This window comes from Danio rerio, chromosome 23 (genome assembly GCF_052040795.2).
Source record: "Danio rerio strain M-AB ecotype USA chromosome 23, GRCz13ab, whole genome shotgun sequence".
Taxonomy (NCBI): domain Eukaryota; kingdom Metazoa; phylum Chordata; class Actinopteri; order Cypriniformes; family Danionidae; genus Danio; species Danio rerio.
In genome coordinates, this window is record NC_141043.1 from 14,645,375 (window position 1) to 14,659,766 (window position 14,392).

Here is a 14,392-nt window from a genome sequence, read left to right on the forward strand (position 1 = left end):
TAATCCTCAATTATCATTTCATTAATTAATTTACTTCAGTTTTAATTGAAGTGTCCACACTACTAAGTGCAAGAAACATGGGGCAAAGCTGAAGTATATGCTCTGGGGTTTAAAGGGTTAAAGGTGTGAGAGTTAAAAACACAGTGTAAAAATGTATTTTAACAGTAACATACTGTTACTTTAAACTACGGAAGTAGACTGTAAAAAAACATTAGATTGCTGGCAACCACAGCTGCCAGTAGTTTACTATTAAATAAAGGAAAAAACAGTATTTAACTGTAAAACCTGAAGCAAATTTTTTATGTGTGTCACCGTTGCGGAGGAGAGTAGAGCCAGTGTATAAGATAAAGATGAACAATAAACGGCTGATGTTATTTTGTATGTGTACATTTAAAGACAGTAGCTGTTTAGTTGCTGATGCTGTAAGAATCTCTCTGTTAATTCCAGATTTACATGTATGTGTACTGCTGTGAAATATAAGACATTTGGGTTAAATGAAACTATTCTAATTAACTAAAATAAGTTAGCATTATAAGTATGCTTCTAAGCATATATAGCACATTACTTTAAACTCATTCAGCAGTTGGCCAATTTGAGGCAGTTGCTTTCAGTGAACAAAATGAGTTCACTTGAGTATTGTGTATATCAATGTAGTCCATCTATTTTTACAGCAACATACTGTAAAATAACAGTACATTGCTGGCAACTGCAGCTGCCAGTATTTTACAGTTTTTTAACGGGACAATTTATAACAGTGTAATATATATATATATATATATATATATATATATATATATATATATATATATATATATATATATATATATATATATACATATATATATATGTAACGAAATAAATATATACCATGTTAATAGTTCAGTATTAAATCCTGCTTTAATGGGAGTGCAGTTCCTGCTAGTTCGCCGGTGGCGCTATTGCGCACAGAGTCTGTGTATAGACTGCAGCAGAGTTAGGGAGAACTGCTGTGGGTGAGTCGGGTTTGTGTTAGCTCCACACTAAAATATAAAAATATCATTTAAATGATTGATTGGATGCAGCTTTAAAAGTCTATCACACTTTATATACATTTATTGATCGACAGAGTGGGTTTTCTTGTCATATTTGTTTGATTTTGATACTTTTAATCTCATCTTGATATTTCCCCCCCATGTGCTTATACAGCAAGTGCTAATGAAGTTATATGTGTTTTAGATGTGGATGCTAAGTTAAACCGTGTTGATCTCATTGTTACTGCTCTGTGTGCAGGTAATTTTCTATTATATTTTGTGTTAAGGTATTAAATGTGTTTATTCAGTGATATTAGTTACGCATTTTCTGTATTTTTATATTTCTGTCTTTGTTTTATATAATAATAATATAAGCTTTCAATATAGACTGCAGCAGAGTTAGGGAGAACTGCTGTGGATGTGGATGCTAAGTTAAACCGTGTTGATCTCACTGTTACTGCTCTGTGTGCAGGGCAAAATAAAATCCTCCTCATCCAAGTCCAGTGTGTGTGTATTGCTGAAGGGTGAATGAAGTGGGTTCGGGAGTGAAGTGTAAAGGTCACATTGGTGCCGTGACTCAGGACTTCAATCAAGGTGGTCGAAGATCATCCAAACATCGAACCGGTGGGCCAGTCTTCATCCTTCACTGCACAAGCCCAGCAGCTAAGCTTTTATTAGTTAATCCAGGACTTTATATCAAGGACTTTAAACAACAAACGGAAAAAAAAAAAAGCACTGATAGATGGACTATCTGACAAGTTTACACCAAAAAGTGGTTTGGTATTATTGAAACTTTATAGCATATCAATTTTATGATTTTTTTTACTTTCTTTTTCACACTGAATGCACTAATTAATTGCTTATGGAGCACGCAAAGTTGACTAAATCCCATTATGTGGGCACTCCTGTTGGTATTGGTCGAGGAAGAGGCTTATTAGCAACACCAATTCCCTTCCCGGACATTAGCCCTAGCCCTACTATGTGTGGTGTAAGCAATAATGTTGGGTTAGAAGCGAATGTAATTCATTGTCAGGATTCTAATGTGGACCCTGTTTATGTGAATTATACTAGTTCTGACAGTGCCCAGCCAATTAACACCTCAACTCCAGTCTCTGCCAATGACATGATGAGTCAGATGGGTAACATAGTACAGCTAGTAGGTCAACAGTTAGCGGATAGCATACTTACACACTTGAATTTGCACAGTCAAACAGAAGGGGCATCAAGGCATACTCAAACTGATCATGGTAGTAAATACACACCTGAGCAAAAGTCCATGTTAAATGCATCACAGATCCAAGTAGTACGGCAAAGGGAAATTAGAGACCCTCCGATTTTCAGAGGCGACAAAACGGACACTGTTACAATCGAGGAGTGGGTGGAGCTCATGAAAAACTTTATAAGAAAGGGAGTTTTGCCTATTGATGAACAGGGGGAGGAAATTTTGATACATTTGAGGGGCAAAGCCAAAGATGTTGTTAAAGTGGGAATGCTGTCAAGCAGTTTGGATATCAAATCAAATCCTGATGCAGTTTACACTATATTACGAAAGCATTTCAGTTGCCAACAGTATTCTCCTATTCCGTTACAAGATTTCTACACTACACTCCCAGAACCTCAGGAGGATCCCTTCGATTACTGGCTGCGTTTAAACCGTGCTGCTGATATCACAGCTGAGTGTCTAAAACAACAAGGAAAGGTGCTAGACAATCAATTAATCGAAGTCACACGCATGTTTATTCGGAATTGTCCAAATTCAGAGCTTGCACTGACATTTCGCTCAAAAACCATCGACAAATGGACAGCTCACGAAGTGCATGAGATTCTGAATGAGTATCATTTGGAAAAAAAACTCAGAGCTTCTGGAAAAGCACATGGGCTTTCTCAATGTGAGAAGAAATTTTCTGTGAATGAGATGCATGTTAGTCCTAGCTCTTGCACAGTAAAAGTTGAACAGGATTCACTTCAGTCTAAACCATCTGAAAACATGGCTCTAGAAAAGGTGATTGATATGCTGGAAAGAGTACTGATGAATAATAGCAATGCACAGGCTACTAAGCAGAATTGGAAAAGAAGCAACATGCCCAGAATTCCAGGTTTGAATGATTCACCATGCCTAGTGTGCAAAAACCCCTCACATTCTGCTTTTACTCACTGTAGAGATAACAGGCTGTGCTTTCTGTGCTTCTCATCTGGCCATGCCAGAAACAAGTGTCCAAAGGAAAGGAGAAATTCTACCTCAGTTAATCAGCAGGCAAACTAAATGATCTACGTGTGAGGGAGGATCACGTAGATCTTAAGAGTGAATCTCCCATAACTGATTTTGATGATGTAATGGATTATGAGTCTTTATGCCAAATGATCAGTGAAACATCTCAACATAAAACTGTTATATTTCAGGGGGTGCAGAAAGTTCCAAGAGCTGATAGTTTGTTCCACACGTCTGTTTCAGTTGAAAAAGATCTCATCCTTAAATCTTTAATCGATAGCGGATCAATGGCGTGTACTATTAGCGAGTCCACTGAAAAAAAGCTACTGGAAAGCAACCCAACAATTACCAGTCAGTCAGCACAAGACATTGTTATAGTTGGTTGTGGTGGTCACCATATTACCCCTACCGCAGTTTATGATCTCAAAGCTACAGTGTACGGCTGCCCCATGTTAATTCCTGCTATGGTTGTGCCTGGACAAACTGAAGAGATGATTTTGGGCACAAATGTCATAAAGGAACTTCTGATGCATTTGAGAGAAACTAATGGCTACTGGAGGCTCATGTCTAAGTCAAATGACAATGAGAGTGATGAATGCTCTATGTTTCTATCTCTTCTCTCTAATACGGAAAGATGGAGAGGAGAATCCATACCAAACAAAGTTGGTACTGTAAAGTTACTCAGGAGTGTTGTTTTAGAGCCACAGACTGAACATCTGGTTTGGGGTAAGCTGCCGCAGTCTACTGTCTTGTCAGTTGGCAGCACTGTTGTTGTGGAGCCGACGATGTTCAGATCAAGACCGAGAAACATACTGGTTGGGAGGATCATAACACCACTATGGGGAGATGGTTCTATCCCCTTAAAAGTCATCAACCCCACTAATCGCAAAATTGTGTTAAAGAGAAATGCAAAAATAGCTGATGTGTCACCTTGTATTGCCGTTCAAGACTTACCACTGCCAAGACAGATTCACTCAAATTTGCAGTGTACTGAAAAACCCTTACCGGTTAGGTCAGAGGATGAGATGAAGCAGGTCTTGAGTGACTTGAATCTTGGGGATCTGGATTTGGAGTCATGTGAAGTGTCAGCTCGCTGGAAAGACAATTTGTTGAGCATTATTGAGAAGTATGAGTCTGTTTTCTCTAGAGACAAAATGGATTGTGGAGAGGCAATAGGATTTGTCCATCGAATTAACCTCACTGATGAAAAGCCTTTTCGTTTTTTATACAGGCGTGTACCACCAAGCCAGTATGCCAAACTGAGAACAGCATTAAACGAAATGGAGGAAAAAGGAATAATTCGCAAGTCGCATAGCGACTATGCGTCCCTACTCGTACTCGTTTGGAAAAAAAATGGCGATCTCAGGATCTGCACTGACTTTAGGTGGTTAAATGCGAGGACTGTTAGAGATGCCTACCCGTTACCTCATCAGTCTGATGTGTTGGCTGCTTTGGGTGGAAATTCATTCTTCTCAACAATGGATCTCACCTCGGGGTATTATAATGTTCCACTGGAAGAAGGACACAAAAAGTACACTGCTTTCTCTTCCCCATTTGGACTTCACGAGTATAATAGGCTTCCTCAGGGTCTCTCTAATAGCCCTGCCACTTTTATGAGAATGATGATGTCAGTCTTTGGAGATGAGAATTTCAGCAGTGTTCTCTGTTACCTTGATGATTTGATGGTGTTTGCCCCTTCCGAGTCTGTGGCCCTTCAACGTCTTGAAATGGTTCTCTCACGGTTGTCCCATCACAATCTGAAACTGGCTCCAAAGAAATGTTGTTTTCTGAGACGCTCTGTTAAATTCCTTGGACACATCATTAGTGAGGAAGGAATTAAGACTGACCCAGGGAAAGTCGAGGCAATAAACATGATTCAAGCTTCTGATTTAATGGAACCTGATGGAAAAACACCCTGTCAAAAAAAAATCAGATCCTTTCTCGGAATGGTGTTATATTATCAACATTTCATTGAAGGATGTTCGGCAAAAGCTAAGCCTCTATTCAAGTTGACATCAGGCACAGTCAAACAGACTCCTGTAATGAAAGGACGCAGACCAAAAAAGAAAGTTACTTACCTCAAACTTTCCCCAGCCGACTGGACAGCGGAATGTGAAGAGGCTTTACAGACTCTGAAAGTAGACTTGACAAAAAATGTAACATTGGCTCACCCAGATTTTGACCAACCTTTTATCTTGGCTGTCGATGCATCTTTTGATGGTGTTGGAGCTGTGTTGTCGCAAGTTTTGCCAGGTGAGGATATTGCCAGACCCATAGCCTTCGCTAGCCGAACTTTATCTCGCTCGCAAATGAACTATCCAGCCCACAGATTGGAGTTCTTTGCTTTAAAGTGGGCAATCACAGAGAAATTTAGCCACTGGTTGAGAGGAAGACATTTTACGGCATGGACTGACAATAATCCTCTAACATATATTTTAACTAAACCACGACTTGATGCATGTGAGCAAAGGTGGGTGGCAAAACTTGCTTCTTACAGCTTTGATCTAAAGTATGTCCCAGGAACAAAAAATGTTGTTGCGGATGCTCTGAGCCGTGAGCCATTTGTTGAGTCTTGCATAGGACACCGCCTCATTACTGAACCATACTTATCTCTCTTGAAGGATGTCAGTGGTGTTGTTGATAATTCAGTCCAAGATGCTTTCAAGTGTGTAAATAACCATCAATCAGTAAAGAAAGTTGGTGAAAATTCATGTGACTCTACCAGTGATGAATCCTTGCATTCAGGATCTTTTGGAAGTCAGGAAGTTTCTGCTGTACTAGCAGCACATTCGACTGGTGGTTTGAGTGAAGTGATGGGGGCAGTTCCTCCTCTCTTTCAACCACAACAGGATAGTCCTCCTTTGCTACACAGTACCATCATTAGTGAGCAGGGGCAGGATACCACTTTGCATCGGATTCTCTATTATATTGAGCGACGTCGAAAACCATCTAAGAAAGAACAAGCAAAGGAGACTAAAAGTGTTAGACAACTGCTAAAACATCATGACAAACTGGCTATTTGTAATGGAGTGCTTTATAAGGTGAAAAGAGATCCAAAACTGAACAAGAAATTGTACCTTGTTGTTGTACCTGCTTCATTGAAGGCTCAAGTTCTTCATGGAATCCATGATGCAGCAGGACATCAAGGGCGTAGTAGATCACTATCACTGGCAAGACAACGGTTCTTTTGGATCGGAATGAAAAAAGATATTGATGATTATGTGAAAACCTGTCATCGATGTGTAGTTGGTAAAACCTCAGAACCCAATGCTTGTGCTCCGCTGGAAAGTATCCGAACATCTGAACCCTTGGAACTAGTCTGCATTGACTTCTGGTCGGCAGAGCTCAGAGATGGGAAATGCGTGGATGTGCTAATAGTGACTGATCATTTTACAAAAATGGCTCATGCGTTCCCATGTCAGAATCAGTCGGCCAAGCAAGTTGCGAAGAGGCTCTGGAATGACTTCTTTCTGGTTTATGGATTCCCCAAAAGAATTCACTCTGACCAAGGGGCTAATTTCGAGAGTAAACTAATCAAGGAACTATTGACCATGGCAGGTGTAGACAAGTCACACACTACACCATACCACCCCATGGGTAATGGCATTGCAGAAAGGTTCAATAGAACACTTGGAAGTATGATTAGGACGTTGCCTCCTAAAACAAAGTCAAAATGGCCACAAATGCTACAGCAACTTACCTTCTGTTATAACTGCACAGAACATGAGACAACGGGTTTTGCGCCATTCTTTCTCATGTTTGGCAGAGTTCCTCGTCTCCCAATTGATGTTTTATTTCAGAATGTGCTTCTTAATGAGGATGTTGTGGATTACAAGGACTTTGTGTCCACACTGAGAAGAGACTTGCGAGAAGCAGCTCGTATAGCTCAGATGCACACTCTGAAAGAAACGGACAGACATGGCAGACTTTACAACAGGAAGGTGAAGGGTTGCCCATTAGCTGTTGGGGATAGAGTGTTGGTTGCAAACAGAGGTGAAAAAGGAAGAAGAAAAGTTGCTGACAAATGGGAGTCATCTCCATATGAAGTCATGACGGTGTATCCTAATATCAACGTTTACAGGATTCGGGAAATCAGCTCTGACAAAGTGAGGGTAGTTCATAGAAATCTGCTGTTACCTGTGAACTTTCTTCCAGTTGATGAACCCCAGGACCAGGATGAACAGGAGGATGACAGGAATGATGAAATTGTTGCCTGTGGAGAGGAATCTGATATTGATGGCAGAACGGCAAACTGGATTTTGAGTAATCCAGAGGATTTTGTTGAGGACGTTGATCAATCAATGGATGCAAACTTAACCAATGTGTCGTACTGTTCTCTAGATATGTTGGACTCTGCAAGCCTTTATGCTGGGAATTTGAATGAAAATGATGTTGAAGAGATAAGTATTGTTGAAAGGAGTGATGCAACTGTGACAGGTGATGTTGACTTACCTGAAGAAGGAGATCAAAATCTCTCTAATTTGACTGAAAGAGAGCAGTTCACAAAGGCCACTGAGGAACTTGTGGTGTGCACTCAACCTAAGTGCTTGGACTCAGCAGTAGCTCAAACCAGAGTTGGTAGAATCATTAAGCCTCCTAAAAGACTAATTTGTGAAATGAATGAACAACACATGGACAGTTCTGACTCTACTGTGAGTTCTTTTGTTTATTTAGTTAAAAGCTTTTTCACATAGATTTGATACAAATTTTTTTTTGAAAGGAACAAAGGAGAAACAAATTGAAACAGATTTATAGATCTAGCAAGGAGTTAATATATGATGAAATATTTGAGGTGTAACAGGCATCTCTTTAGTCTGCTATAAGATTGGGGTTAGGCGCCTCCCTTATCTTATTGTACTCCTCATAGGAGAATATATTGATTGACAGAATCATACTCCATATGTTTTTTTTCCCCTTCTTCCTTTATTGATTGAATACATGAAGTAGATGTCCCATGTATTGAATTTTTTTTTTAGTTTTCTTTTCTTCAATGTTAGTTTGTTTGGTTAACATACATGTCCCCATTAAGCAGGATTTAAGGGGGGTGTATGTAACGAAATAAATATATACCATGTTAATAGTTCAGTATTAAATCCTGCTTTAATGGGAGTGCAGTTCCTGCTAGTTCGCCGGTGGCGCTATTGCGCACAGAGTCTGTGTATAGACTGCAGCAGAGTTAGGGAGAACTGCTGTGGGTGAGTCGGGTTTGTGTTAGCTCCACACTAAAATATAAAAATATCATTTAAATGATTGATTGGATGCAGCTTTAAAAGTCTATCACACTTTATATACATTTATTGATCGACAGAGTGGGTTTTCTTGTCATATTTGTTTGATTTTGATACTTTTAATCTCATCTTGATATTTCCCCCCCATGTGCTTATACAGCAAGTGCTAATGAAGTTATATGTGTTTTAGATGTGGATGCTAAGTTAAACCGTGTTGATCTCACTGTTACTGCTCTGTGTGCAGGTAATTTTCTATTATATTTTGTGTTAAGGTATTAAATGTGTTTATTCAGTGATATTAGTTACGCATTTTCTGTATTTTTATATTTCTGTCTTTGTTTTATATAATAATAATATAAGCTTTCAATATAGACTGCAGCAGAGTTAGGGAGAACTGCTGTGGATGTGGATGCTAAGTTAAACCGTGTTGATCTCACTGTTACTGCTCTGTGTGCAGGGCAAAATAAAATCCTCCTCATCCAAGTCCAGTGTGTGTGTATTGCTGAAGGGTGAATGAAGTGGGTTCGGGAGTGAAGTATAAAGGTCACATATATATATATATATATATATATATATAATATATTAAAATATATATATATATATATATATATATATACTTTTTTAATTACTTGTTCTACCTGAGTTTGCATGGCACTCTATGGCACCCTCAACAATCCAAAGACACGTGGTTTAGATGAATTGGATAATAACATAGTGAGTGGGTGTGTCCCAGCACTGGGTGTTGTACAATGCTGGGTTGTGGGTGGAAGGTCATCTGTCATCTGCCTTTAAAACATGTGCCAGAGTAATTGGTGGTTCATTCCACTGTGGCGACCCATAATAAAACAGGCTAAACTATAAATAAATAACCCTAACTCAGCACTTCACTTTTTCCACATTTCTTTACGTTACAGCCTTATTCCAAAATGCATTAAATTCATTTATTGACAATGTGATTTTTTTTTTTAATTGTTAGTAAAAATAGAAAACCTGAAAAATCACATGTACATAAGTATTCACAGCTTTTGCCATGAAGCTCTAAATTGAGCTCAGGTACATTCTGTTTCCACTGATCATTCTTGAGATGTTTCAGCAGCTTAATTGGAATTCACCAGTGGTAAATACAGTTGATTGGACATGATTTGAAAAGGCATACACCTGTCTATATTCACCTTATTCTCCGCTGACGAGCGGGCGCTGCCATTTGAATCTTTTTGGCTTAAGACTTCCGGTCTCATTCACTTGCTGTCACGACTGGGTATCACAAAAACAAGGGAAAGATCCAAGTGCAGCAAAACACATTTATTGCCAAACAATAAAGATCCAAAAGAAAATGACAAAGGGACAGGCAAGGTATCAAAATCGACGAAAACATGAAGTGCAAAAATGAAGCACAAAAGTGAATCAAACACAAACTAAACAGGTATCCAAAACATAGTAATGATACTAAACAAAGTGAACAAACAAACAAACCAAACCAAACCAAACCAAACCAAACACGATGAACCAGATCACGAATAAAGCACGACAGACCTAAACAGAACATTGAAAATCCAAAGGCAAACTAAACACAACATAACAGGGCTTAAAAAGACAGAACTAATTAGACAATGAGGGACAGCTGGAAACAAGGAGTGATCACATGACTAGAAAAACCACCAGAGGGCACTGCAGCAGGTGTGACACTTCCATTGATTTTTTGACGTTAAAAACTGCTCGCTACGCTGCTTGATGTCAATTTGATATTTTCTTATTATATTATTGTACTTGGTCTGTATAGTCATGCAAACATTTGTTTGTAGAGCGGGTAGTTTGACCGTTTTCCGCCGTTTATTTTTCCTTGTCATTTCTCCCATAGGCGACTGAATCGGAAGTTCTAAGACAATCGCGAAAACAGGCACACTTCCGCATTTTAGAATAAGGTCAATAAGGTCTCAGGGTTGACAGTAAATGTCAAAGCACAAACCAAGCATGAAGACACAGGAATTGTATGTAGACCTCCATGCAAGGGCTTAGGAAACAGGTGATTCTGTCCTCCGACTCGCCCACACGTTTTATTTGATATAGCGGCCGCAAGTGTTCTCTGATTTGTTACTTCATTTGAGTGAACGATCACTCAGCCAATCACAGCGCGAATCTTTTGAGCGTCTGCCACGAGCTTCATTCATTCACTTTGTGGTTTGGGTGACAAGAGTAAAAATGCACCCCAGAAAAAAGGAGAGGACGATTACATCCTTTTTTTCAGACACACAATGTAAGTATGCATGTAATAAAATTTGTTTTATTACATTAATTGCACAAATCACACATTTCCATGTTGAGATTTAACCTACAAAAACGTCAAAAGACGACAGTAGTCCTACTAATGTTACCCGTATAAATCTCGTCACACCGCAGCGGATTCAAATGCTTGGTTGCTTTGCATAAGAACGCATTTGGCAAATTAGAAATAACAGATTATCGAGTTTTGTTGTCTTTTGTTGCTTAACATGTTACGTGTTGCTTCGTCTGAAGTACAATTGTCAATTTAAAATAAATCTGATGTTTTGCGCCAAATATATCTAAAGTCTTTTACTACTAACGTTATACTATGTGCGAACCGGTCTGTATAGAAAACAGGCTGTGACAGAGAGAGGGGAGGACAGTTGCTCGTCATCTTTAGAAAGTGTACAGGTGAGATTTGAATAACAAAGAGGACAGTGTTTTTCAAATAACTAAACATGTTCTATTTTATGTTAAAGTTCTCTAACATAATTAGCTTTATGTCATACTTAATCAAATTTTAGTCTTTTAATTCATTACTGCATTCATTACGGTCTGTAGGAAAGGCAAGGTGTGGCATCACTGAGAGAGAGAGGGGAGGGCAGTTGCTCAAACTTTCCAAAATGATAGAGGTAAAGTGGGTTTTATATTCACACATTTGTTCATTTAGAAGTTGTATATTGTTTACCATGTTACTTTGAATACTCGATCCGAATTAGCATGCAAGTATGACTTAAAAACAACAGTAACACTATCTAATTGACTGTGAACAATGTTGTACTTTGATAGTCATTTGCTGCTAATAAGATTTCCCTATTTAAAATTAGCAAAAAATACTTTTCTGAAATTATATTATTAAGGAGAATGTCTGAATATCCAAATATAAAACCAACTTTACCTTCTATTCCAGAATGTGTTATAGGTGAGATTAGTGGACAAAATTTAACACTTCCTGGTGGCTCTTCAGGCAAACACTTTTTAGTTTAATCAGAAATAAATATAAGTAGCCAGAATACAAAATATATTATTTGGTAAATAAAAATGTATATAGACATTCATTATATGATTCATATACATAAAAAAAAAAAAATACATTTTTTAAAATAACAACCAAATAAATTAAAAATGTTATCTGAATATTCTTTTTAGGTCTTTTTTTGTAACTATAAAACAAATGTTCCAGAATGTTGCTAGTTAACTGTTAAAATTATTATATCATGGAAGGCGTGCATTAAAGCATAATTTAAAAAAAAAAGCACATTTCCTTTTACTACCTGACTGACTAACAATTGTTTATGAATCTTGTTGAATAATTGAAAATAAATATGCACAAACCTTCAGCACCGCTTTTCACAGAGAAATGGATAATTAAAAAATGTAACAATTTTGTTACAGTGACTCACTAACTCAATCTTATTACTGAAATATTGCTGCTAGATATACTTTTGATGTTGCATTGCTCTGACAGGCCTAACATGATGCAAAACCTCTTGTTTATGGACCAAAAGAAAATCACATTTTGTTAAACATTTCTTTACAATTCAGTGGTAAGAAATGAATATCTTATATTTTACTAATATTTACTCCTTTTTTACATTTTTCCTGAAAAAAATTCATATTTTAAAAACCCATCTTCAAAATTATGAATTGTTGTATTGTGATTTTATAACTTCACTGTGCATTAAAGACCAGGATAAATAATTATATATATATACATACACACACACACACACACACACACACACACACACACAGTTGAAGTCAGAATTATTAACCCCCCTACTGTGAAATTTTCACAGTATGTCTCATTATATTTTTTTTCTTTTGAAGAAAGTCTTAGTTGTTGTATTTTGGCTAGAATAAAAGCAGTTTTTAAGTTTTTAAACACCATTTTAAGGTCAATAATATTAGCCCCTTATATAAGCTATATTTTTTCGATAGTCTACAGAACAAACCATCATTAAACTATAACTTGCCTAATTACACTGACCTGGTTAACTACACATACACACAAAGTATCAACTTGTAATTTTCAAATTGCTTTGTAGTTTAAAAAAAAAAATTCACACAGTAATGCTTAATTTAAATGTGTGCGGTTCTGTTTTTGTACTGTTATTATTAATATATATATATATATATATATATATATATATATATATATATATATATATATATATATATATATATATATATTTTTTTTTTTTTTTTTTTTTTTTTTTCATTTTGGTTAAAATTTATTTATTTATCAAGATCCTTATTAGCCTATTCTTCCTGGGGTCCATCGAACATAACACAAAATTACATTAATACACAACAACAAAGACTAATAAAAACATTATAATACAAAATTCATACATAACATCCAAATCAACAATCCACTTAATATTGTTCCATTAAATATTTTTTAAATGATTTTTTAAACCTCATTTTAGTTGTTACAAAGCATGTAATGTCTGATGGCAATTCATTCCATATTTTCATTCCTCTATACATCACGGTACGTTGCTTTGCATTAGTTTTTGAAATGGGAAGCAAAAAATTTCCTTTTAATGCATGCCTGGTGTTAAAATGATGACTAACATTACTATACAAAAGTTGACTGTACAATACACTTGGAACTTTTAACACAGAAATATTTCTTATAAAACACAGCAGAGAAACAATTACCCTATCCTTCACCAGGGGCGTAGCACCAAATTTTGGGCCCTGTACCCTCTCAATGTCAGTGGGCCCCCTACACATTTTTTTTTAATTATTTAAATATAAACATGCACAAATAGTGTTTTAATCTATAATCAAATCAGATTATAATAATGACTGGTTCTTTCATTCACCACCAAATTGATGCATATGGCCTACTTGTGCTCAAATACCTTTAAACCGTAGGCTACATCGGGTTTGTGTACTGACATTTTGATCCATGATACTGATGCAAGTTTTGATTTAAAAACATTTATTTTTGAACAGGAGAACACAAGACCACTGTACCCTCAGAAACATTAGCTGGCCTGGCCCATAATTTACTAGCAACAAGCAGCCAGGTTGACAAACTAAGCTAAAGATTTAACATTAGCATACATACATTACAGGGCTCGAAATTAACTTTTTTACTTGGTAGCACTGGTGCTCCCAACTTTAAAAAGTTAGGAGCATCCCAAAAAATTTAGGAGCACCCATTTTCTTTTTAGTTATGCGCCGATCTTGATTCTTAATGGCTGATTTTGATTAGCACACGTACATCTCGGAGATGTCTATTTGACGTCTGCATTCACATCTGCAATACATCTACAAGACGTTTCCAATCAGATGTGAAATAGACTTCTATTAGACATCTTTAAGATGTTTGCGATTCAGAATGTGTGTAAAACTGACATCATACAGACGTCTGCCAGACGTTTGTATACAGCAGGTGCATTCCAGATAAAGAGATCTTTAACAGACATCTTGCAGTCGTATACAGACACAAAATATCAAATACAATGGCATTTCAACCTTTATACCATTAAAAGGGATAAATCAAGTATATAATTTCTTATATTAGTATTACTTAATTGTTTAGATTTTTAAAAGGCACATTAACTTCTTTCACATTTACAGATGGATCGATAATTGCAATAATTTGACTATAAACAGCTGAAAAAATTTATTGGAAATAAAAATTCATTCTCTGTCACAAGGGGGCG

At 36.9% G+C, this 14,392-nt stretch overlaps 1 protein-coding gene across 7 annotated transcripts in view; it reads left to right on the plus strand.

Moving 5' to 3' along the window:
• The window catches only part of si:dkey-150i13.2, a 71,992-nt gene that overhangs the window by 39,244 nt on the left and 18,356 nt on the right, over positions 1–14,392 (plus strand). For 2 of the 7 annotated variants that reach the window (XM_087306726.1, XM_087306719.1), the window contains exon 9: positions 1,483–1,730. The exons of 4 other annotated variants lie outside the window; for them this stretch is intronic. In XM_087306726.1, coding sequence (XP_087162852.1) covers positions 1,483–1,542 — 60 coding nt within the window. In that variant the 3' untranslated portion in view covers positions 1,543–1,730. Of the gene's footprint in view, positions 1–1,215; positions 1,320–1,482; positions 1,731–14,392 lie in introns of those variants that run through there. One more of the 7 variants, XM_087306722.1, reaches the window with a different exon arrangement.